At 38.6% G+C, this 26,161-nt stretch overlaps 2 protein-coding genes and 1 pseudogene across 2 annotated transcripts in view; 1 reads left to right on the forward strand and 2 right to left on the reverse strand.

The window, feature by feature from the left end:
• LOC134623853 (GTPase IMAP family member 8-like) overlaps window positions 1–26,161 on the reverse strand; it is a 520,463-nt gene that overhangs the window by 127,849 nt on the left and 366,453 nt on the right. The window lies entirely within an intron of this gene.
• On the reverse strand, window positions 723–5,184 carry LOC134624717 (uncharacterized). The gene is made up of 4 exons (XM_063469747.1): window positions 5,104–5,184; window positions 1,784–1,877; window positions 1,201–1,557; window positions 723–1,021 (listed from the first exon to the last, which is right to left on the reverse strand). Exons 2-4 carry the CDS (start codon window positions 1,833–1,835, stop codon window positions 777–779), a joined length of 654 nt encoding a protein of 217 aa, XP_063325817.1. The 5' UTR covers window positions 1,836–1,877; window positions 5,104–5,184; the 3' UTR covers window positions 723–776.
• Window positions 8,992–11,960, forward strand: LOC135932548 (Fc receptor-like protein 5; annotated as a pseudogene).

The raw sequence follows: 26,161 nt of genomic DNA on the forward strand, positions 1-26,161 counted from the left end.
TGCATTTTCCTGCCACTACTTAAGGCAACAGCTCTGTGCTACTCAACACTGGATTGTTGTACTACTCTAGTCAGTGTAGCCCCAGTTACAGATCCTGGTGCTCACATAAAGAGCCAACATGTAACAGAACCAAGTCATATATGGATATTTCACTCAGCCAAAAGTCAGATTTACACACATAGTCAAGAACCCTTTGGAAACAAATGCGGGAAGATGAAATTATTGCTTAAGTATAATATTAAACTGTGTGATGGCATCTCATAATAAGCTGAAGTGTGACCTTCGTCTGGGTGCAGGTTATTAATAATTAATAATGTGACTTTATAAGTTTTGGCGATAAATATCCAGGAGCAGTGATGTCCAAAGTTTTCAAAATGTTAGAGAGAGCCTTTAGCTGGTGAAAGTTGTTGTCTGTTAGCTCATTTTGTAAAATACACCACTTTTACTGGTATCTAGTGTGCATTTTTTGACTATGATGCTTTACACTGGGAAAAAAAGATTTATTTATTTTTTACTTGTTTCATTAGTTAATTCTACTTCCTAAATCAAACATTTCTGAAGACTTTTGTTTTTGCAACAAGAGTTGCAGCAGCAAACCTCAGCAACCCTGCTTCCCACAGCCTTGTGTTGGTGAAACAATACTGTGATGGAACAAAACATGCAAAGGACTGCACTGAGACATGCTTAGAAGAAAAAAGAAGATGCAAGCAATGTGTGTTTTAATGACATGATTCATATAATACTTTAAATACATGTCGGCAATTTGCCAACTGCTGTTAGTTTGTCACTTTTGCGACCGTTTTGGCATATCTTCCCAAAGACATGTTATGCTTTATGAACTTTTGTTTCCAACAGGAGGAAGAGGAGAACACATTGTAAGACAACAAAACAACAAGAATCACCACCAAAACTAACAGACCACCTGCCAGTCCAATAAATCCTCCATCTCTTTCGTCCTCATTCCCAACGTCCTTACCTCCATTCTCTTCATCTCTAAGCGCTGTGACCTCTTGTGGTGGACCTGCAGGTGAGAAACAGGTGTGAGGTGTCAGCTGTCAGGTAGGTGATGAGTAAAGAACAGAACAGAATCCATTTCCTCTTCAAACTGCTGTCAGACATTATCTACTGCACTCTGATCACATCACTCAGACCAGCTGCTTGATCACACACACACACACACACTCAGCTCTACTCACTCACCTGGAGGAACAACTGTCAGCTTGATTTCATGCTTGATCTCAAAGGCAGGGCTGCTACTGTCTCTTATGTTTTGTGCGATGATACGGCACTCATACGTTCCAGTGTCTTTAATTGTGGTGTTGTACAAAATGATGGACATGTTCCCATTTTTCATCTGCGGATCTCTCAGTTCCACTCGATCTCTAAAAGTTGGATGCTGGAAGGTTTTATGAAGATGACCATCTCGGTAGAAGAAAACGTATCCATCCGACAACAGATCAAGTCTTTTCCACTCTAACAGGACAAGTTTGGCTTTTTTAGGACCCTGACACTCCAGCTGGGCGTTCCTGTCTGCCTGCACATCTATCTCTTTTAAGCCTGAACAAAAGACAGAACGTGGAAGTGGGACACACCGTCTTTGTGACGTTATAAATGCAGAAACAAATAGAAAAACAACACTTTTTACCCCCAATCATATCATTATGACAGACAAGCTACACAAAACCCTGTTAGATACACAAATACTGTTTAGAACATTTCTCTTTTTTCCTCATGAGTTTTTTGTTTTGAACGAACTAAAATCAACATCCCCTGTTTGACTCACCTGTAGATGCCGAACTCAGAAACAAGATGAGAAAGACAGTGAGAGGATTCATCTATGACGGGTCGTGCAGACAGTGGAGTTGCTGCAACCTGACCTGAAGGAAGAAATGTATAAATTGAGCAACGGCCTAGCTCATTCAGTTCATTCTGCTCTGTTTTATGAAACTCCCAGCGTTACTAACTAACAACAAGAAGATCTAAATGTTTGGTGTGAGGACTGAGTAGAGCAGGGCGATATGACCAAAAATATTTATCACGATATGCATTTGAAAATTTGCGATAACGATATAACTGACGATATAATTGACACTAGACAAAATACTTTACAACTCCACAACTTTATTAGTGAAAAAAAAAACAATCAATGTATTTTCACTTCAACAAGCAGCTGTTTTTTATGTGCATTAAAGTTATATAAAAATTTAACAGTGCAAATGCAAATTCCTCACTGACAGTTTAACCACAAGGCATTTCCAGTGGAAATTGGCCGACATATCCTCAGCATAACCATGTATAATATCCACAAAACTTAAAAAGAGGTTATACCATTGACTGTTTTCTACAGTCAATGGGTTATACACACACAATACGGTAATATTATGTTGAAGCACATTACGTATCACTCCGCGAGGCTCTGCCTACTATAGCCGTAATGCTCCGACAACCCATCAAGCGGTGCAGCTTCGTAGCTTAGCAAAGTCGTACTAAAACATTTGACAGATTTTCGAGCGCCATGACCCACATAAAATCGTTTCGAGGTCAGTAAACACAACCAGAATTCATACATAAGGCACACGGGATTATAAGGGACACTGTCGATTTTCAGAAAGAAAGAAGGATTGATTTTAAGTGTACCGTATTTTCCAAAAAACACGGTAATAACGACGGCCGGCTAGCATGCGCTACCAAAAATAGTGCTTTGTTGTGTATCTGACGGACGAAAGCTAAACCAGTTCCACACCAGTGAATTTGCAGCATTTTTACAAACCAATTGTGGTTCATCCGTTTCATTCAACATCCGCTTTCGCTCTTCTCATTCTCCGTCGCCAGCAGGCTTTTTCCTCCATGTGCGTATGAAAACAAAGGCACTGCGCATGCGCATTTTACCCATATTCTATCGCGATATTTCATTTTCTTATCATTGCCCGACATTATACCGGTATTACCGTAAACGGTATGATATGGCCCAGCCCTAGGACTGAGTTAAGATTATTAGGACAGAGCCAAACGTTTGGCAATAAAACAAGAAATTGAATTATTCTTCTTGTGAAATGAAACTCTTAAAACCACATACGACACAAGTTCAGCTGTAAAAATACCCCTGTTCACAACTGTCAGTCATAAAGTGACAATGAGCCTCTTCAGTCAATCCAGAGGAAGAGTTATTATTTAATACATCTGGCCCCTAAAATTCCAACGTTCATAATGAAGGATATTTTTCACAGGCTGTTCTCATTGCATGACCTTACAAGACCTCCGGTTTAGAAACCTTTGGTCTTGCAGATCATCTTCTGCACATTGTATTTTCAAAACATATGGCAGCACATTTTTAAGGATTGACTAGAGTAAGGTAGTACCAAACCTCAATGCACAGCTCTTCTCTTTTCCTAAGTCCTTAGCAATTCTCGTATGCATTTTTTCCTTGACCTCTATGGTGCTTGTATTGAGATCAATAAAAAGAGGTTAGGAACAGTGTTGGACAAGTTACTTTGAAAAGGTAATTAATTATAGTTACTAGTTACTTCTTCAAAAAAGTAACTGAGTTAGTGAGTTACAAGATACTAAAAGTAATTAGTTACTTGAAAAGTAACTATTGCGTTACTTTAAAAAAAAACTTTAACCCTCTGGGGTCCAGGGTATAATTGGCCATTTTTAACTACTTTTGATTTGACCTCTACATTTCACCTTTAAAAACTATTTACTTGCCTGGTTTAGTCTCATTCTTTTCAGCACAACCTCACGTGTCTGAATTTACGGTTATGTTTTTATTTTGACATACTGTATTACACAATTGATCTAAAATCAGACAAAAAAACATAACTTCCGAGTAGAAAAAGTTATATTTTTACTTCTTGATGCATTCTCAATCATCCAGGAAGTAAATCTCCAAAAGTTGATTCTGTTCATCTGGACGTAGCGTTTTGTGGAAGAAATGTTTTGTCACTCATCCAAGTGACTTCTTCAGTCTCAGCTGGGGGCTTTGATCAGTGGGTTTTGATCAGTGGTTGTTGATCAATGGTCATGAGAATTTGCATAATTATGATTAAGGAACTGACCTTCCAGCCCATTGTCCCTTCAGTGGGCTGGTTTCAGTCATTATGCAAATGTACTGTTTATAAGATTGGGGAAACCTGCAGTCAGCTGAGACTGAAGAAGTCACTTGGATGAGTGACGAAACATTTCTCCCACAAAACACTACGTCCAGATGAACAGAATCAACTTTTGGAGATTTATATTTTTACTGTTTATCTCTATCTATATGACTCTGGTTTTACATGGCCTATCAACACAATTTAAAAACTGGTATAAATGACCTTGTTGCTTTGTCATTTTAAAGTGGTCATAGGATTGGCTTACCACGACTCCTTTATTCAAACAGCAGCAATCATGCTGTTAATAACAGCGTTACTTGTAATGCCATTATTCCCATCACTGGTTAGGAATAGGAGATAGGGGCATTTTTGGAACACACGCTGAGAAATAAAAGATAAAAGTAATGTATAATAACAACAACGTGTTTCTGTACTATATTTAAACTGCTATAAATGACATAAAATCTATCATTTTGAGTGAGGAAGAACATTCCTGTCACACCCCAGAAACACGTCTAACTCTACAAAAAATGTATTTAATTGAAGTAAAGCGTCTCAGTGATATTAATTTATTATTATTGTTATTATTATTATCATTATTATTATTATTATTATTATTATTATTATCATTTATCATTATTACTATTTCTTTTTCAGTGAGATGTGGCTAAGATGGCAGCAGAAATTTTAAATATAACATAACTGTTCTGGATGATTTGGATTACAGGCTAATAAAGAACGCAGATTAAGTACAATCAAGCAGTCATAAGAACACTTTAACGTATTTTTAAAATATTTATATAAACCCTTTCTAGAGCTCATATACCAGTATAAACATTTAAATTAAGCGCCTTTAAAAATCACCTCATCTCAGAATGAATGGATGTAGTGAGCATCTACGTTATTAGCCACGATCTAAAAAAGTGACCCGAGCATCGACACGGGGTGTCATAGTATACTGCCGTCACTCTGCACGCAGCAGATGAGGAGGACAGGACATATAACCTACCTTGTGCGGTTCTTTTAGTTTAAATCGCCTTCATTGTGATGAAATTCGCTGACATCTAAGTCTGTCTGACTTCTTCTTCGGTCAGAAAACAAGTCAGTGAGTAATCGCAGAGAAACCTGCCTGTTATACCCGACTGTAGCCCCGCCCGACCATCATGGAACGATCCGGAAACTGACGTCACAATTTTTGAGATAGTCCCTGTGACGACAGTGTGTATAGCATCAAATACACGTTACTGAATTATTGTTAGATCATTACATTATTTATTTTTGTTTCAATTGGCAGCAAACTATAAAACAGGGCACGTACACTGTGCTTGCTGACCTCATATCAAATTCTGACCTATTGTGGTTGTCCAAATTCATAGAATGCATCCTCCTAGGATCCATCCTAGGATGCAGCCTATGAATTTGGCCACCACCTTAATTCAGCTTTTGTGTTATTTTTTTTACTTCCAGACCATTAAAACCCAAAGATACAGCTGAAAGAATCCAACAAAATTTCTCTAATGAGAAACTGAAATGAGCCGTGAATCACAAGTCCGTGAACTAGCAGTGCTGGCAGTTTTTACTGTCTTTACTGGCTTTAAATAGCCTCATCATTATAAATATATCAGCTGTTGTCCTGTCTTACTGAAGTGTTCTGTGTGTGTGTGTGTATATATATATATATATATATATATATATATATATATATATATATGTATGTATGTATGTACACATACGGGGTGCTATCTTCATTTTTAAAAGTAGTTTGTGATTAGTCATTTGGAGCCATTGTCACCCCTTTAACATGAACGTGCAGGGGAAAGCCTGGAAGCCATGTGACAGTTTATCCTGGCTGCTGAGGTGAATCAAGATTAGGCATGTGGAACTTACTTCATAGTGCAGCCTTGTGGTCAGTGTTTTGCATTCTTTACAACATTGGCAGTAAAGAATAGGGTTTGCAGTTTTAATGTTCTTTAACATTCGCTGCTGCTGCCTTGGGTTGTTAAGTCAGGGTGAGTGAGAAGGTTCCTTGAAAAGTCATAAAACTACAGAAAAGGACCCAAAATATCAAAATCGGGAACTCCCAAGAGGAGGTTTGTGGGCGTTGTTGTGGTTTTATAGTCGATCTGTGGTTTTATGTAAAACTGAAGAAGAACAGTGCATGTGGTTTTGTTCCTGATGGTGCTTTGTTGGAGTGGAGGATGCATTTTTTGTTTGCTTGTGTTATAAAGCATGAGGGTTCAGGATTGTTGCACTGAGGTACTGAGGGTTATACAGTACAGTTATGTTTTGTTATGAATCACTACATATAAGTTAGACGTTATTTTATATTTGGAGAGATCAAAAAGTGTCTGGTGGATATTGAGGAAACAGAATCTGAATGTACACAGAAGGACACAGAAATCTTGAAAAAATAAATAAATAGGAAGCTTATACTTCATATATAAACAGTCATTGTATATATAAGAGGTATACTCTCTACTTTTTTGTAGACACAGAAACAGGAAAGAAGCAGTATAGGGACATATTTGGACAAAACTATTCAGCCACAACAAAATAGGCCACATGCCTTCACTTCAAGCAAGTTTGAGAGGCTGACTCATCCAAAACCCACCGAGCTGCATTCCACTCATTTGTTCATGTTTATTTGATGTTTGTGTGTCTAGAGCTGCACAATACACACTCTGTATTATATTCTTTTAGTCAGATAACTTTCTGCATGGATCAGACACAAAGAGCAGTTCAAAATATGTCTGTGTAAGGGCAGCCCCACAGTGTTGACCCCTGTTGTCCCCAAAGCTCCAGTTGTTCCATTTGTTCCAATTGATTCAGCTTTTTGCTCCTGCAGATTTAAACAAAGAACAAAAATAAAACCTGCAGCAAAAGTATTGTTTAAGTAGTTTAAGACATCTGTTTAATACTTGTATCTGTTCTTCATCATGTACTGGTAATTATGTACTGTACTGTATGTACTGTACAATACAATTATGTATGTACTGTATTATGTGGCCATTAAACATTGCTTTAATTACATATTGGAGATAAGAGTGAAGGCTCAGGAATCAGGTGGGGAAAAGTCCAATTTAAATGATTTACAATAGGTAATACTCTTTAGGTGTGTTAGCCTCCTGGAGAGAATGTGCTGCTGCTCAGTTAAGTAGCATAAACCACCGTGAGTCCATTTATCTTGCTTTGATGTAAACCAAACAATAACAAGATAACACTCAAAAAGGGAGCGGTTGCCAGTGGTGGCCAAGGACCATTGCTCTCTTCTTGTATCTCTGAATTTCTGACTAGTTTAGATTTTTATTAGAGGTATTGTCACTGCTGCTATCACAGGGTAGTACTTACAGCCTATTCAGGCCACACAGGAAGTCCAGCTCTTCTAGGATGGCATAAACTTGTGCAACGTTACAAGAGTTCCTGTGTCTCCCAGCACATTCTCAAGAGTGGACCAATGTCTGACCCTCTGTCTGAGGAGGAAGATGAGGAGTACTGCCAGAGTGCTACAAAATGACCCCCAGCAGGTAACTTGTTTCTGAAATACACTCCATGTAGGTGGAATGACCAGCACCATGCAGCTTGATTAGCATGAGGTGTCCTGTTCTCTTCACAGATTAGAGCTGGTTCACTCTGAGCACAGGCGACGGATATTTGGAGAAGCAGAGGTGAACATTATGCTCCCTTTAAACATCATCCAGCATGTTTAGTATGGCAGTGGGTTAGTGATGATCTGGAGAGGCAATGCAAAAAGAGCTTTACATTTTGGAGGATGACAGTACCAGGAAGCAAACTCACTAACGTATACAAACTAGTGAACAGAGGTGAAAAAAGCAGAAATAATTCTTATAGAAGTGTGGCGGCCATAGTCTGTGGTGCCGTTGCAGGGGCGATGGATGCACCTCCACAGCATCTGGAAGCACTCCTCGCTGGCTTTAAAATCTGTAACGGGTTGTTGGAGTGTGTGAACAGCAACCGTGTGAGTTAATACAAGTGTGAATAAAGTAGATGCTGAAAAGCATTTCGTTACATTTCATTTTTTTATTTCACACTTGGTTCAACAGTTTCAGCATGGAAACATCATCACGTCTGCTGTGGTATGTTCACAAGAAGGCAGAATGTTTTCTTTTTTTTTTCTTTTGCCAACTAGAACAAAATTAAATGTGGGTCACTGTATCAGTGAACGTTTCTCCATTTTCTGACCACAAGTCAGTGGTTAAACCAGATACAAGAAGTTGTAACGTCACAACCTTTCTTCCTCTCAGCTAACAAACAGCTTGACCTCTGTTTGTTTCATTGTTTTTAATGCTTATTTCTAGTTGATCCATGCTCCTTAGTATTTCAGGGATTTAAAAATTCATTTATATGCTCTGTATTTATTCTTGAAACTTTATATCCTGAATTCTGTCACTTTTAATGAATTCATATTAGATTCATCCATCTAGTCTAGCATAGTGTTCCCTTGTATCTTGTCAAGTCTTCGTCTATGTGTATCTGTGATGCGAATTCCTCTTTTGTTTTGATAGGATGTTGTGCCTTGCTTTTACATAGTGTTGTCTTTCTATTAGAAATAGGGCAGCTGTGTTTAGTTGTCGTCCCTTCAGTCTTTGACACAGTGTATGTTTAAGCTTCCTACTTTTTACTTCTTCCTACTGTGTTTCTCCTGCAGTATTTTCTGTTCTCATGGACTGTTTTTGCATTGCTGCACATCCCATTCACTAACGAAGGTATTGTTGTTCATCTTCACAGTTACTGTACTAACTGTACTAGCTGATAACATTTCTGTTTCAGTGACAACCACAACACTGGCATCCTGTCATAGGACAAAAAAAAAGGGGGGGGGGGGGTGCGAGGTACTCAAGGTCCTCAAAGCATTGATATGTTTTTACCTAGAGGCAGGATGGAGAAGACATCTCTGCTGTGGCAGCTCTGTAAGTACATTGTAATGATTATCTGTCTATAAAGAGTTCTAAAGACTGTTTCTCCTTCACAAACATCCAGTTTGGTTTTGAACCAGGTTGTTTACCCATGTTTTTTTTTCCAGCTTAAGATGAAGACATTTAGTGTTAAATAACTGTTAACAAAGAAGTGGAAGAAACATTAACACTCTTTAAACGACTAAAAATATCCTTAGAGTACTTAAATTAATGTCCTCCTTAAACAGAATGACATCCACAGTGTTGTTAATGATTGATTTATTAACGTGTGTATCACTTTAATGTTGCAGCTGGTCAGGACATAATTGATTATAACTGCTCAATAATACATGAAAAATACAACTTTCATAGCTCTCTGTGCAGTCCTGTGAAAGGCTAACGACACTGCCACGATTCACTACCTTCAACAACCTTAAGCAGCAGTAACTTTCCTTCATGACATTATCAGTCTCTCACATCTCTACGGCCCATTTTCCTTTACAATGTCGCTTTGCTTCATTGAGGTTAGCAGGGCATGTGTTTATGCAAAGCTCCCTTAAGTACTCACCACAGCATTTCAGTCAGGTTGAGGTCTGAACTTTGACTGGGGCCGTGCATCACCTTGATTCTTTTATTTTTCAGCTATTATGTTGATTTGTTGTGCTTGGGACCATTGTCCTGTTGAGTGACCCATTTTGAGCCAAGCTTTAACTGTCAGAGAGATGGCCTCACATTTTACTCCAGAATATGTTGGTCCTGGATCAGCAGACTAACCCAAATCATGAGCCCTCCATTTAATCTACAGTTGGCTATGACACTTTGGTCTCATCTGTATAAACGACATTCTTCCAGAAATCTCGTGGTTTGTTTGGATGCAACATTGTAAAGATAAACCATGCTAACATCTTCATTTTTTTTAGAGAGAAGACACTTTCTGTTTTTGTACTTTGTTTTTCCACAAAACATGTTAGAAAGTCAGCTGAAATGTTAGTTGAACCTTGGATTCAGGTGTTTTGGTCCTGTAACCTTGTAACCTTGAACCAGTCTATATGTAGTTTGTGGACTTAGAGAATTAATTCAACCCAACTTCCTCAGTGGATTTTGAAACAGGTTACTCTACAAGCCATTTAGTCCCTGTAGAACTGCAATGAGAGCTTTGTCCACATTTCCAGCTGTAAGTCGGACTGTAAGTTGGGTCAGAATCTCATCTATGCTTTATGCAGATGAGGCATCATCAGCTCACACTAGAGGTTTTCACAGCTGAGCATGAAGCAGTGGGAATGAGAATCAACACCTTCGAGTCTGATGCCATGGTTCATACTCAGCAAGCATATTGGGTTTTTATTCCCATCTGAGGGGAAACCAGAGCAGGAGAATGATGGCCAATTTAGAGCCGTATCAGGAGCATCGTAGATGTTGCACCAAAGAGTGCTGAGTGCAAAAACAAAGTTGTGAATTTACCTGTCAGTCTTTGTACCTACCTTCACCTAAGGTCATGAGGTTTGGGTAGACAGCAAAAGAAAAAATTACAAGTGATCTTTCTCAAAGGCTAGCCAACCTCCCTTTTCCCTAAACACACTGACTACTATGAAGGTTTTTTTTTTTGCTGTCTTATGTCCAGTTTTCACTTACCTGAGTGTCATTTTTTCCTTAGGTCTGTGCTTACTGTTGAGCTGCACATTGCAAGGTTAGTGTTTCAGAAATGGTTCATATTAGATGTTGTGTGACACCTGTTATCATCTTTGCAGTGATTACACAGTTATTTCCTACAACGTGGTGAAGGTTTAGTGACTCTAATAAATATGATCTGTGTATGCTGAATGCTTAAAAGACTTTAATGTAAGAACATTTTACTTCAATAAAACTGATCACCCTACCAGACCAGTGATTTCATTACTGTGTTTTTTGTTTTTGTTAACTAGACTGCTAACAAAAAGTATTTAGCAAGTGGTCATCAGTCCTGCTGTTGATTCCCTTCACTGTCTTCCAGCAAAATAATTAATTTCCCAAATTTAGTCAAAAAGTAAAATAGTGTTGTACAAATACAATTATGATAATTACTAAGTGTTCCACTTAATTTGATAAGTGAAAGAAAATGGATGTTTGAATGGATGGGTTATAATTCTTTCTCCTCACAGCTCATCTGACTGTGAGTCCCAGCAGCTCTCAGGTGTTTGAAGGAGACTTTGTGACTCTGAGCTGTGAGGAGGACGACAGCTCTGCTGGATGGACTCTGAGGAGAAACACAAGCAAAGAAAAAAGCAGTCAGTGTGGAACTGACTGGGGAGGATCAGCTGGTTCCTCCTGCATCGTAAGTCACATCATCTCATGGGACAGCGGAGTTTACTGGTGTGAGTCCAGGGAGGGTCCCATCAGTAACATGGTTAACCTGACAGTCACTGGTAAGCTGAGTGTGTGGAGTTAGTGTTGATGAAGCTGTGTGTAAATGGATGAAATGCTGTAGTTTGTCTCTGTGTTGAGGTGGATCAGTGATCCTGCAGAGTCCTGTCCTCCCTGTGATGGAGGGAGATGACGTCACTCTGCTCTGTAAAACAAAGACCACTCCCTCCAACCTCCCAGCTGCTTTCTATAAAGATGGCTCCCTCATCAGGAAGCAGCCTACAGGTCACATGACCATCCAGCATGTTTCCAGGTCTGATGAAGGCCTCTACAAGTGTGACATCAGCGGTCATGGAGAGTCTCCATCCAGCTGGATCACTGTCACAGGTGAGGAGCTTCTCTCTTGCATGCATTTCATCTCTTATTTTATCCATATATTTATTTGATTATTTGGATTCTCTTTACAGGTAAACAAACAGCTACAATCCTCCCCCCATCTTAAACACTGCCCCCTCACACCCACTCCCTCCACCTTGTGTTCAGAGTGCTCTTCCGCCTGCTTGTCTTCTGTCCGTACTTCATCTCTACTCTCCTCATGGCATCTTTATATTGACGTAGAGCTGCAGGTAACCTTTTAGATTTTAGATTTAGATTTTATTACCTCTCAATTTAAATTGCTTTTACCTCATTTAAAAAAGTCTGATTACCTCATGTGACAGGAAATGATCCAATTTCTATGGCAACAACAACCCATGCTGGGCAAAGATTGACTGAGGACTGTAGTGACATTCTAGTGGTGACCACTGAGCATCAGTTCTGAGCCGCACAACGTTCATCATCATGATAATAATCACACCTACAGCCAGTACAGAAACACAGGCTACTGTAACATTCACATCTTCAGGCTGAGAGGAAACCCACACAGGCACCTCTCTGCTGCCCTACATTTTTCTACAGACTCGAATGCATCAAAGCCTGCAGACTTTGAGTGGCACATTTCTCTGCAATGGGAATTTTACTGTGACTTTGCTTCAGCCATCTGTGGTGTGTTTGCTCTGAGCTCTGCCTGCAGCTCTCCTCATAACAAACTTCCTATCAAGCATCTGCAGCACCACCCATCGCTGTGGACCCTTCTTAACATTGTATACCAATCATAGTTATTTCATTGAATATTTTATACACATTAATGGGAATTTTGGTCCATGTGTTCATATTAAAACGTTGGTACGCCTTAATTCTCTCTAACATAAACTACATAAGTAAATTAAGAACTCCTCACTTGTCTCTTTTTGGGCTTTTTAGTTACTGTATTTTTCGGACTATAAGGCACACTTAAAATCCTTTACTTTTCTCAAAAATGGACAGTGCACCTTATGTATGAATTCTGGTCGTGCTTGCTGACTTCTAACCAATTTCATGTGGTACACGGCTCTGAAAAATCTGTCAAAAGATGTTTTAGTACAACTTTGATAAGTTATGAAGCTGCACCGCTTGATGGATTGCTGGCGCATTGCGGCAACTGTAGTCAGGAACCTCGTGGAGTAATACGTACTGTGCTTCAACATAATATTATTGTTTGTATAAGGGCCCCAAAATGGAAACTGTTAAGAGACATGCTGACAGTTTTGTTTCGCTTATTGTGCCTTATTTATGAAAATCCACCTGTTCATTGATATTGTGCTTTATAATCCAGTGTGCTTTGTAGTGTGAAAATACAGCATTTTAAGTTTCTGTTTATTCATTATGAGTTACAGATTTGTTGTGTGTTTTTCTGCAGTCTTAAAGGCAAATCTAACAGATTTGGATAAGTAACGTTTTGTGTTTTCTGAGGTCTCACTTTCTTTTAGAAATGATGTTAATTTTCTTGTAAAGCATGTAAAAGACACTAAACCATGTCTTTTATGAACCCTGTGAAAGGATATTAAATAAAAAGTGTTTGTATCTGTAATAATCAGAAAAATGTTGTGTTTATATGGTTGTTTATGTCAAAAGTAGCATGATGTTTCTTTCATGTAAAATAATAAACAGTGTGTGGCTGAATCTATGAAGCTGAAATGAATTGAGACTGGTTCCTTTTGAGATGTTGAGATGAGGCTGTAAGCTCTGAAAGCTGACATGTGGACCTTTGAGTGAAGATGTCACTTCTCTGGTTTCTTTGTTTCTTTCTTGGTCTTAATGTCCATTTCACTGACTTAGAGATGTTGGACTCTGTGTGTATTTGGAGCTCTTTAAACAATTATATAATACTTAGATTCTTGGAGGTCAAGAATTTCAGTGCCTTTACTGAGTTTTGAACTACAGACTTATTTATAGAGTAAAAAAAAAGTAGCCTCTCTGATGTTGATAAATAATCTGATATTAATAAATGGATGATTAATCCTAGAGCAGGGAGAGTGTGGTGCCCTCGCCATTGGAGAAAAACATGCAATAGATGTGAGAACAGACCAGCCAATATATTTCATTCAAACTGAAAATGGTCTCAAACTGTGGAACTGCTGAGATTTCTTATGTAACCATTAGTCACAATCATTAAACTGTATCTTAATACAATCAATCTTCATAACTGCCCTTTATAATTAGTATCAGTGGTAGGACCTTGCATATGAGGGATTTGTTACCCACTCACTGAAATGGCAGCTTAGATGATTTTGTAATCTTATAGCTTATAAATTTTGATTTTATAAAGCCAAGACTTTCCTTGGTTTGGTTCACACTGGCGGATCTAAAATCCATCTGAACACTTAGGGGTCGAACCCTGAACAGCCACAGTGAACAAATGTGTCTAAACTTGTACAACAAATTTAAAATGTTTAGACATTTAATTGGGTGCTTTGAGGTTTTAAAAACATCTCGTTTAACGTTAAAAGAATTACATTTATGATATTGACTGCTGTCAAATGTGAAAACAGAACTGAGTTGGCACTATAGAGTTACTTGTGAACAACAGTCTAATGACACTGAAAAGGTGATTTGCTGCCACCTGCTGGTTGTGTTGTAAATCTCTAAAACACGCTCATTTTATGGAGGATTCAATCAGACATTATTGCCACTTGTTTTCAAGGAGCTATTAAGCATTACATTTTGGCTTTGTCAAGATCAAGAGATTACACCTGTACTTTTTGACAGATCTATGAAGTTTCATGCTCAGCAGTAAGGTCAGCTGTCACCTTCCTTTGAGACTCTTAAGTCTTTAAAGTAATCACAGTAGCAGCCAACACACCAAACAATACTGACACTCCAGCAACGAGTCCAAGATATAAGCCAAATCCCTTCTTCTTATTTCCAACCTCTGTGACTGGTGTTGTCCGACCTGCAGGTGAGAAACAGGTGTGAGGTGTCAGCTGTCAGGTAGGTGATGAGTGAAGAACAGAACAGAATCCATTTCCTCTTCAAACTGCTGTCAGACATTATCTACTGCACTCTGATCACATCACTCAGACCAGCTGCTTTCTACAAAGTCTCATCAACAACATCTTTAGAAACAAACATCAACAACCAGGAAGCAGCTTCACCTCTGATCACACACACACTCAACTCTACTCACTCACCTGGAGGACAGACTGTCAGCCTGATTCGATGCCTGATCTCAGAGGTAGCTCTGCTTCTCTGGCCTGCATTTCCCACAATGATACGACACTCATATGTTCCAGTATCGTTGACAGTGGTGTTGTACAAAATGATGGCCATGTTCCCATTTTTCATCTGGAGATCACTCAGTTTTACTCGGTCTTTAAAACCTGGATGCTGGAAGGTTTTATGTGGGTGACCATCTCGGTAGAAGAATATGTATCCCTCTGAGAGAAAATCATGTCTCATTTCCACTCCAACAGTGTAATGCTGGCATTTTTAGGACCCTGACAGTCCAGACGGATGTTCACAGCAGGTTCCACATTTATCTGTTTCAAGCCTACAAAAAGGAGAAAAAGCAGTGAGGAGATGTTGGCTTTGCTGTTAATTGACTACAAACAGAGTGCTTGCATCATTCAGTGACTGATATTTTGCTTTGAAGTCTGGAGATGATCCAATGGAAACTAAAGCTTTTCTGAATTCATGTGACCCTGACCTTTGACCTATGACCTTGGGGTATTACACCCTAAAATGATTTTATTATCTTCACCCATATGATTGGAGCAGAATTGGCTGAAATCTTTGTTCTAGGCCAGGGGTCGCCAACCTGCGGCTCCGGAGGTGCATGCGGCTTTTTTGTCCTTATACTGCGGCTCCAGCTGTTTTTGGTAATGATTAGGTAGGAAAATAAATTAGAAGTATTTAGCTGAAGTGTATTTTATTTGTGTTTAGTTCTTTTTTTTAACTTGTAGTTCTAAATTGGAAGATTATTGTGATAATAAATATAAAAAATATAATTATATTTTATTTTTTTTATCAGTTAAAATAAGCGTCACACTTGCGGAAGCCGGTATACTTGCCCAAACGCGGTGCATTTTTTGAGACTTTCAATACCAGGTAGGCCAATTATGGGTCTTCAGATCCACATTATGTCAGCAGCTGTTCTCCACAGTGAACTATGTTACAAACAAACAAACACAGCTCACACTTCACAGATGACAGCTTTGTACAGCCCCAATTTACAGACGCTGTGCGCAGAGCGTCTTCAGGAACAGAAGTTCCATTGTAAACATACCACGGCAGACCCGCTGCTTTTCAGCATTGACCACTTTTAACACACGGTTGCTGTACTCATACAGCCGGCTGTAGCATTTAAGCTCACAGCCCAACACATTACCAACACAACAGCAGAGAGAGCACAGACGTTAAGGCGGCGAGGTGTGATTGTGGGTGCCGCTCATGCAGCGGCATGGAAGTCGGCCACACACATTAACCAGTTAAAATACATATTTAGGCAGAATTTTGCAAATATCTATAATTTTTTTTTTCAGCAGCATACTGCTTTTTTTTTCAAATTACTTTTAAAAGTCCGGTCAAGGCTCCAAAAGCCCAAAGGCGATATAAGGGTGGCGGCTCACAGCAGTTTTTGTTTGCTACATGGATCATTTTAGTTCAGCTGGGTGTCTTTCCTTTTCTTATATTTCTTTAAGAGTTCAAAATGTGTTCATTACATAAATAAAATGTAATTTTCTCTGCAGAACTTCATGGATTTCATAAGCAACACACCTTAGCTGCTCTGTGGATTCTTTTAAAAACCAGTTAAAAACTTTTCTGTTCAAACAAGCCTTTTGTTGATCTATGTTGTTTATATTATTTACATTATTTACATCTTTTACATTGTGTATAATGTCTATTGATTGTATTGTTTATTTTAATATTTGTGTACAGTGCTTTGTGACTGCCTGTCTGTGAAAAGCACTTAATAAATAAACTTTACTTACTTACTTAAGTTGTTTACACAAAGCATGAAGGTAAAAAGAAACAATATATACAGTGTCATCTTAAATTAAAATGTCAAAAAGTATTTGCGGCTTCCAGTGTTTTCTTTTGCGTGGAAACCGGTTCCAAGTGGCTGTTTGGGTGTTAAAGGTTGCAGACCCCTGTTCTAGAGTTTTTTTTTATGCCCTTTCACATAATAATATAAATCAATATGGTTTCTTAATTTATTTCAAGGTCAACTTTAACCTTGAGCACTAACAATGAAAGTCAAGTTCAAATGCTTAGAAAATGTAGGTACTCTTGTTCACCCTGACCCTGACAAAGTGACAGAGTAACAATTGTAAATATATGTTCTAAAGTCTAAAGATGATTTTCAGCTTTGGTGTGCACCAGAACCAGATTTTCACCAAAGTGAAATCAGATATGATATACATTGAAAACTGAGGGTGCTGGACTGCTAACAAACACACAGAACCGATTGCACACTCCCTCCCTTCAGGGGTAGAACTAGGGTGACATGGTCTTGCAGTGGTTAGCACTGCTAATTAACAAGAATATTCCTAGCTCACATCCTGACCAGGTTATTGTTTTGATGTGTGTGCAGTTTCAATGCTTGATTCACTCCAGAGTGTGTTTGTCCTGCACTGTGTTTCCTCTAAGAACAGACCTATGTGTCTGGTTAACTGGTGATGGTAAACTGTCTGTGCCAAAGTGACAGCACCATATGCATGAATGTATGATAAAGTGTGACTTCAGTCATAAGTTCTATCAATTTTTAGTCTCCAGTAACTGAGGTTAAACTTAATGAGATCAGAGGAGAGCTTCTAAGAGGGTCTGGGTGGTGGTAACATTATAGTGGCACCTGTGCAACACAAACACACACACACACACACACACGCTCGCACGCTTTTCTGTGATCTAAGTCTTAATTAATATTTATGATGTCAATTATAAATTGTAGTTATGAGAATTTTATGTTAAGGAAGTGAAGACATTAGTTAAATGTTGTATTTGTCATTCGTGGTTAGATATCTTTCATTTTCACTTTCAATAAAATAACTTAATTATTATCTGGTCTGGAAGGCACTGAAGAGTTTCATATTGAGCTTATTTCCATGTTTCTCAATTTCCATAAAAAGTACACTAGAATATGAAGGACAATTTAACAGCATAATTCTCATCTGAGAAAACTTGATAAACACAAACACAAACAAGGAGAAGTTTCTCTTTCAGTGCAGTCCTCTTTAAAGTTACACCATAATGTTACAGACAAAAAAATAGAAGGTCATCGTAAGTCATTTTAGTCGTCACCATTTAGTTCTTGAATGAACTGAGTTCAATGCGATCTGTTTTACTCGCCTGCAGACGTAGAGAACAGGAGCGAAAAGAGCACTCTCAGAGAATCCATCAGGTGAGCAGGTGAGTGCACACGCTGGAGAAACCGCATTCTGTGAGCCTCCGAAACCCGTTTCACTCCTGTCATGCACATTGCTCAAGAGCTCAACCAGTAGCAATCACTTCTAATAACGCAACGCCCATATTCTGCTTGGGGCAAAGCTTAGAGAGAGGATAACAACCTCAAAATCCTCTACATTATAGTGAGAGATTTAGAAAAAAACAGTCGAACATTTTTGATATTAACATTTATGATATAAAAATGACCCTTTAATTCTGCACTGTAGTTGGCTTATATGCTGCACTATTGGAAACTCCACAGCGAGAGGATCGATGACGTTAATAATCTTGCAGATTTTGTCCTTGTTGTGCGAGAAAGTAACAGTAATCTAATTACCTTTTTTGCAATAGTAATCCCTTACTTTACTCATTACTTAAAAAAGTAATCGGATTACAGTAACACGTTACTTGCAACGCATTACTGCCCATCTCTGCTCACAACCACCTTAATTTTCAGCATCATCTCTGACTATGATGTTGTTGTTTCGAGCTCTTTCAAGACTCACCTGTGATGATTTTCTCATCTGGAAGAGGAAACAACACAGAGCAGTGAGGTTAAAGGTCAAAGTACAGTTGTTCACTTCTACAAAAACAAAACGAACAAAAAAATCAAAGATGAGCAATAATTTGAAGGGAAATTGCATTATTCTGCACAGTTAATCTTAATATGCTGGTAATTTTAAAAGAAGATATTTTAAAAATACATTTTCGGCTTAGTGTGACTGAGTTGAGTGAGTGACATCATAAACCAGCAGTGGAAGTTCACTCTGTTTCAGTGTCTAAGGAGCTTAGAAAGAAAGTGACTGGAGTTCTTTAAGTTCTTGAAGATGTTTCACATCTCACCCAAGAGGCTTCTTCAACTCTAAAAACCAAATGGTGGAGGTCCTAGGTATTTAAACCTGGTGCGTCTGTCCCCTAAGAGGGTCATTCACCCACTATTGATCATGTGCCTCATAAGACAAGGGGTGGAAATAGGACTGGGTAAATACATTCCTTGACAGCTGAACTATGTTTGAGTGACATAAAAACACCTTACCCGTGGGTGTGTGTGTGCGTCAGAGCTGATGCAGGATTGCATGTTTTCGCTTTCAAACACTTCCTTACGCCTCTCCTCTCAATCAGAATGAATGAGGAGAATGAATGTTGCAAGTGCACATAACTTTCAAATGCTGTAACCCATTCACTTATTTCCACATATTAGAGATAGGCCTCTTCCTCATTGTACAGTTAAAAGATATGAAAGTTTAAAGCCTCAAAGATAGACCCTACCAGTGACATCTAGTGGCCAGCTGCTAATATAGCAGAAAAATGTCCAAATGATTCATGTATGTGGTTGATTCCACTTCCAACACAAAAATCATGTAACTGTGTTAAAATAAATCTCATGGATCATGATTCCTAAAACTGGTTTATTTATGACATGGTTTGCACTGACACACACTTTGAAAAAGCAAAGGATTCATTGGCGTTGGGAGGGAGAAAAAGATGCAGGTAATCTGTCTTTTAATCACATGATTGATAATTCTGTAATACATAATAAAATAACAGCTAGTTTGCCACTTCTACAACCCTTTTGCCAATTCTCTCCAAGAATACTTCTGTTCTGCTTTTTGAGGTTTGGGACGACACCTTGTCCACATGTTGGCACTTTTCAGTATACTTCTTTATTGCGACTGTTGACTTACACACGCGGCTGCAGCTTTTCAGCAGATGCGCAGCAGTGAGCATTTTACTAATGTAACAGACGCGAATTTCTTCTTCCGCTGTAGAAGTGATTCTGATGTTAAACATTAGTTCTGCATGACCTTTCTACCAGGTAACTTGAGCCCCACCTGTCAGAACTCTGCACCCCACCAGTGGGGCATGCCACACACTTTAGGAACCACTCTTTTACGGTGTGGTCTGCTGGGGTGGCAGCATCTCTGCTGGGGACAGGAAGAGACTGAACAGGCTGATCAGAATGGTCAGCTCTGTTCTAGGATGACCTCTGGACCCAGTGGAGGTGGTGAGTGACAGGAGAATGGTGGCTAAGCTGTCATCCCTGCTGGACAACATCTGACATATGATTGATATATATATATAAATATATATATATATATATATATATATATATATTTATATATATATTTATAGCATTACTTTACTCCTATATATGAGAGCTCAAAGGAACAAAAAACTGACAATTTTACCACTTCATTATAACCATCGTTTTACTAAAGCACAGAATAACAACAATGACATAGTCTCTTTCTGCAGCATTTCAGTGACTAAATTTAAGATTTACATTGTGAATGTAACACATACACACACACACACACACACACATACATATATATATATATATATATATATATGTATTACATTATTATATCATTATTTACATATTATATACACACACTATAATATATAATAATAATATAATAATATTATATAATATAAATCGTATTACATATATATAATATAAATAATTATTATTTTATACATCAATATTATAACAAAACATGACAGAGCAGCTACCAGTCCAAGATATCCTCTGGCTCCATTCTCCTCATATTTAGTTTTCTCAGTTCCAGTCTCTGTGACTTCCTGTGCTTGACCTGCAGGTGAGAAACAGGTGTGAGGTGTCAGCTGTCAGGTAGGTGATGAGTGAAGAACAGAACAGAATCCATTTCCTCTTCAAACTGCTGTCAGACATTATCTACTGCACTCTGATCACATCACTCTGCTGCTTTCTACAAAGTCTCATCAACAACATCTTTAGAAACAAACATCAACAACCAGGAAGCAGCTTCACCTCTGATCACACACACACTCAACTCTACTCACTCACCTGGAGGAAGAACTGTCAGCTTGATTTCATGCTTGATCTCAATGGTAGAGCTACTACTGTGTCTTGTGTTTTGTGTGATGATACGACACTCATACATTCCAGTGTCTTTAATGGTGGTGTTGTACAAAATGATGGACATTTCTCCATTTTTCATCTGTGGATCTCTCAGTTCCACTCGGTCTCTAAAGGTTGGATGCTGGAAGGTTTTATGCAGATGACCATCTCGGTAGAAGAAGACGTATCCATCCGACAACAGATCAAGTCTTTTCCAATCTAACAGGATGAGTTTGGCTTTTTTAGGACCCTGACACTCCAGCTGGGCATTCCTGTCGGCCTGCACATCTATCTCTTTTAAGCCTTAAACCTTGAATGCACAACCTACCAATACCTACACTCTTCCACAAGTGGGGTCAAAAATGACCCCAAATATGAACAATGCATTTTGCTATAAACTCGGTTGTTATTCTTCAAAATCTTTAAAATGAAGAGTTGTAACCTTCTCATATTTGAGGTATTCCTCATAAAACATGTTTGTGACATGAGGCCCTTTGCATTTTTATTTATTTTTTCATTAATTTTAAGAAATTGCACTTTTTGTATCATTTGTATCACTTTTGTATGCTTGCTCTGCATATACTGCAGAAGCTGGGTGTTCCCTCTGAAAGGCACAAGTTGTTCATCCACTGTAACACAATTAATGAGGATGAATTTCTGCCTGCAGTTGACCAGGAACAGGCCCCATATGTAGCGGAAAGCTGCCATACGGTTTGTTTTGAGTCGGTAGGCTCTGGTCCTCTTGTCATCAAAGTGCAAGAAAGGGCGAATATCTTTAAATCTTTGAATTGACATAGTGGCCTTGTACGATGGGTTATGGAGAGGACTCCATAAGTGGGTCAGTCAGAGCTGCTAAGAATGAAAGTTTCATAGAAGATTCCATAGGAACTGCTTGGGGTCATTTTTGAGCCCACTTTTGGAAGAGTGGGGTAGTGATACAAAAACTGCATTTTTAAAAAATTAATGAAAAATAAATAAAAATGCAAATGGCCTCATGTTACAAACATATTTTATGAGGAATACCTGGAATATGAATATATTACAACTTTGCATTTTAAAGATTTTGAAGAAAAACAACCCCTGGGGTCATTTTTGACCCCACGTGTGCATCTAAGGGTTAAGTATGAGAAACGTTTCATGACTTTTTCAGTCTCAGCTGACTGCAGGTTTCCCCAATCTTATAAACAGTACATCTGTATAACGAGTGACGAAATGTTTCTCCCACTGAAAACACTACGTCCAGATGAACAGAATCAACTTTTGGAGTTGTAGGAAAAAAGCTGCAGAGATGTCAGATGAAGGTCCAATTTTATAATATTGGTGTTTTTTGTATATTATATTCCCTCACAAGATGGAGACAAAGTTCATATTATCAAAGGTTTTTAACATTTTATTTCCAGTTTCTCACATTTTTCTAATGTTAAATCATTAAATGTTAGAAATGACTTCACTTAACAGGTAAAACAGAATATTAAGGCTAAACCAAGTCCATCTGTAAATATTTTAAATAGACACATAAAACATCTTTTTCTTGTATTTCCATAAACTCTGGATCTAAATAAATAATTTGTCAGGAGTTATTAAGAAATGTTGAGTTACTATAATTATCAGAGAAAGATAATGAGTCATTAATTAAAAGCCAATAAAACTTTATCTATTCTTTTTGCCAACTGAATCTTTTTTTTAAACCCTGCTGCCAAAACCTGATATCAAGTCAGACTGAGATTTCATTATAAGGTGAACATTTTCTTATGAGGGAAAGTTACAGTGGCAAAGCTTTATCATAAAACTTGTGGGTTTTTTTTTACTTTCTTATTATTGGAAAACATATTGTCTATAGTTGATTAATATTTTACTCATCAGCACCAGCAGTGAAGTTTGTTTGTTTTATTGTTATAGTTGTTTTCCCTGAAAATCAGCCTTCAGACATTTAACCCAGCATTTAGTGTTATTTAATTCAAACACATTCATCACAGAAATGATAATATTGGTGTTTTATTCATAATATACTTACTCATAAGATGGAGACAAAGTTGATATTTTTGTTTATGGAAAAATATTTTTTAAACGTTTTATTTCCAATTTTTTCACATTTTTAAATGTAAATCATAAATGTTAGAAATAACTTCACTTAACAGGTAACAGGGTTCATACGCCTTTTTCAGGGTCAAATTCAAGCACTTTTTAAGCACTTTCAAGGTCCCCTTTCAAGCTTTTCCAGCACATTCTCTTCCCATGATGTTATTATTGTGCTAATAACATCATGTACAGTCAGACAGGCATGGAGAATAGCACTGACTGGGAGAGGCTTTGAACAGATCACATAGTTCAATTCAACATATAGTGGGATGCAAAAGTTTGGGCAACCTTGTTAATAGACAGTAGACATTTATATGTGTATATGAATATTTCATACTTTAAGACTGCCTGTTTATTTAAGGGAGATGAACAAAATACATTGGAATTGTACATAATAATATCACAGATGATAAATTCAATAGATTTTAAGTAGATGCTTGTGCCTTCCAAAAGTCTTATACAGTGGGATGCAAAAGTTTGGGCAACCTTGTTAATGGTCATTATTTTCCTGTATAAATCGTTGGTTGTTACAATAAAAAATGTCAGTTAAATATATCATATAGGAGACACACACAGTGATATTTGAGAAGTGAAAAGAAGTTTATTGGATTTACAGAAAGTGTGCAATAATTGTTTAAACAAAATCAGGCAGGTGCATAAATTTGGGCACTGTTGTCTTTTTATTGATTCCAAAACCTTTAGAACTAATTATTGGATCTCAAATTGGCTTGGTAAGCTCAGTGACCCCTGACCTACATACACAGGTGAATCCAATAATGAGAAAGAGTATTTAAACAGTTTTTTTATTATTCCACACTGGGTGCACTAGATACACGTGGGGGAAAAGGTTCCAAGGGTCCACAGGGTCACGGAGCAACAAGATCTTCACACATGCTCCATTCCTTTCGCTCCTCACAGGGTATCCCTCGCACACAAAACTCCACACCAAAGACCCATACTCACGCTCAGGGGTCAGGGTATGAGATGGTTTAGGGAAGTCTATATACAGAGACGAGAATTAATCCAAAGCAAACACAACAAATGACAGCTCTGCAGAGGGCAAACACTAACTTGAGTTACTCAATATTCCAGCGACGAGTAGCCCTCGCCCCTGTCTTATGAAGAGCCAGCAAACAATAGTGAGGAATCACCAGTGATCAGCTGCAGGTGGGCCAAGGGCTGGCGCTCAGTCTGAGCAGGCAGAGTGACAGGAGCGAGAGAGCAAGAGAGAGGAGAGAGAGACAAAACAAAAACAAGAACTTTTGTCGCCATGATGGGCTGACCAGGCAGGCACAGGCACCATGGCACTAATAACACGTAAGTTTAAGTTATTTTAATGAATAAATATTGCTTATAATTTGATCCTATTGAAATTAGATTTTTATAATACTCAAACAGGTTAAGATGTTAATATGCCCGCAGCGTGTGAGCTTGAGGATCAGAAACGACCACACAGGTGTTTGCGTTTGTTACCCACGAGCTGGAAAACAGACCAACTGTACTGTGATGATTTATAGACTGTTACTAACTTTAACTTAATGCAAATCAAAATAAAATCCAGGTTAGCAAATGCGAAATGTATCAAGGATTAAAACTAAAGGGGGCCCTCGGGCCTCTGGCCTCTGGGCCTGCGGCTCGGTTCACTCTGGCACAGCTGGCTGCCGGCAGAGCTGGCGGGGACGCCAGTGCAGCCCCCTCTGGCTTCTGCTCTGTGGCTACTGGGTGACCCCCTCGTCTGGGGATCTCCTCAGCCCTTCCCAGGAGGGTGGCACGGATGCCCCTCCGGTGGTACTCCTTGGGCTCTCGCATTCTGGGGCCTCTGGATGTCTGGAGCCTGGATCTCCTCCATGCCTGCTTCATGCCCTGGGGGACGGGGCTATGGCCCTCCACACCCTCTAGCAGACCGTTACATGGGGAAACCTTCTGTATACAAGTGCACTGATCCACACAGGTGTGCTTAGTATGTTGCTTTGTTTTTTTTTTGGTTTTTTTTGCTTGTTTTCTGTTCTTTTTCTCTCAACAGGTGATCCAGGAGATTTTTTTTTCTTTGTCTTTGTAAGTGCCCTTTCTCACTGTCCCTTTTCCCTTCTGTTTTTCTTTTCCTTCATCTTTCTTTCTCCCTTTCCTATCCCCCAGTCATGTCTGTCCCATCTGTAACAACTGAAAATAAAATAAAATAAATAATGACAACAAAGTTTGATCAAATGGACCAATACGGCAAGACTGTGATGATCCATTTGGCAAAATAAATCCATTGGGTATCCTTGTTGGTCTTCAGACAATAATTCTGACGGCTAAAGAACCAAATGGGAGAGACAAAAAAAAAAAAAGGGATTAAAACTAAACAGTTTCTGTAGCAGAAAAGTGTGACCTTCTTGGTTGATGCTTTAAAAACAGTTCCAGTGCGACCCCTACAGTCTCTCCTTCTGTTTCTGTGGAGGCTTCAACATTATGTGCTCTTCTAAACTAAAGATAATCCATCCCTATACTTCACTGCAGATACTAACTGGAAGTTCATGTTTCCAACAAGGAAAGATTAAGAGACCCTGAAGCTCAGAGCTTTATTCCTTTCAGAATTCACTAAAATGGAACAAGGCAGGATTCATTTAAATTCAGTGAATAAAGCTCAAGTTACACCCGACTGACTCAACATGAACTCTGTGACTCTGAGTCTGTGCAGCTCAGAAGTGATGCTGAGCAGTCACAGCACCCCTCAGCCCATCTCTGCTCAGTATGCTTAGGTGGTTCTGCTGCCATGGAGATGATGAAGTCACTTCCTGTCAGAGGAAGATCAGAAATTCTTAATAGATATTAAAGCAGGAGAGTCATGGGGAGGTAAACAATGAGGTCAGCAGTTTGAGTTTGACATTTAACAAGACTGCAGAGAAAAGCGATGAACAGTGTGGTCATAGGTTTAGTCATGTAACACACTGACGACCAGGAAACTGTTACTTTTTTCTTTTATATCCAACACGGAGCTGTGTTTGACCTGTGCAGGACCGGAGATGCTTTACTAAAGGGCAAGTTAATGCCGTCATACGTATGTATCT

Source organism: Pelmatolapia mariae, linkage group LG3_W, assembly GCF_036321145.2.
Source record: "Pelmatolapia mariae isolate MD_Pm_ZW linkage group LG3_W, Pm_UMD_F_2, whole genome shotgun sequence".
Taxonomy (NCBI): Eukaryota; Metazoa; Chordata; class Actinopteri; order Cichliformes; family Cichlidae; genus Pelmatolapia; species Pelmatolapia mariae.

What these genes read in the sequence shown, in the direction of transcription:
- LOC134624717 (XM_063469747.1), bottom strand. Translation starts at nt 1,835, where the DNA reads ATGAATCCTCTCACTGTCTTTCTCATCTTGTTTCTGAGTTCGGCATCT. An exon ending in TCTGAGTTCGGCATCTACAG is followed by an intron (nt 1,558 to 1,783) that starts GTGAGTCAAACA and finishes TCTTTTGTTCAG; the next exon opens with GCTTAAAAGAGATAGATGTG. An exon ending in GCTGACAGTTGTTCCTCCAG is followed by an intron (nt 1,022 to 1,200) that starts GTGAGTGAGTAG and finishes TCTCACCTGCAG; the next exon opens with GTCCACCACAAGAGGTCACA.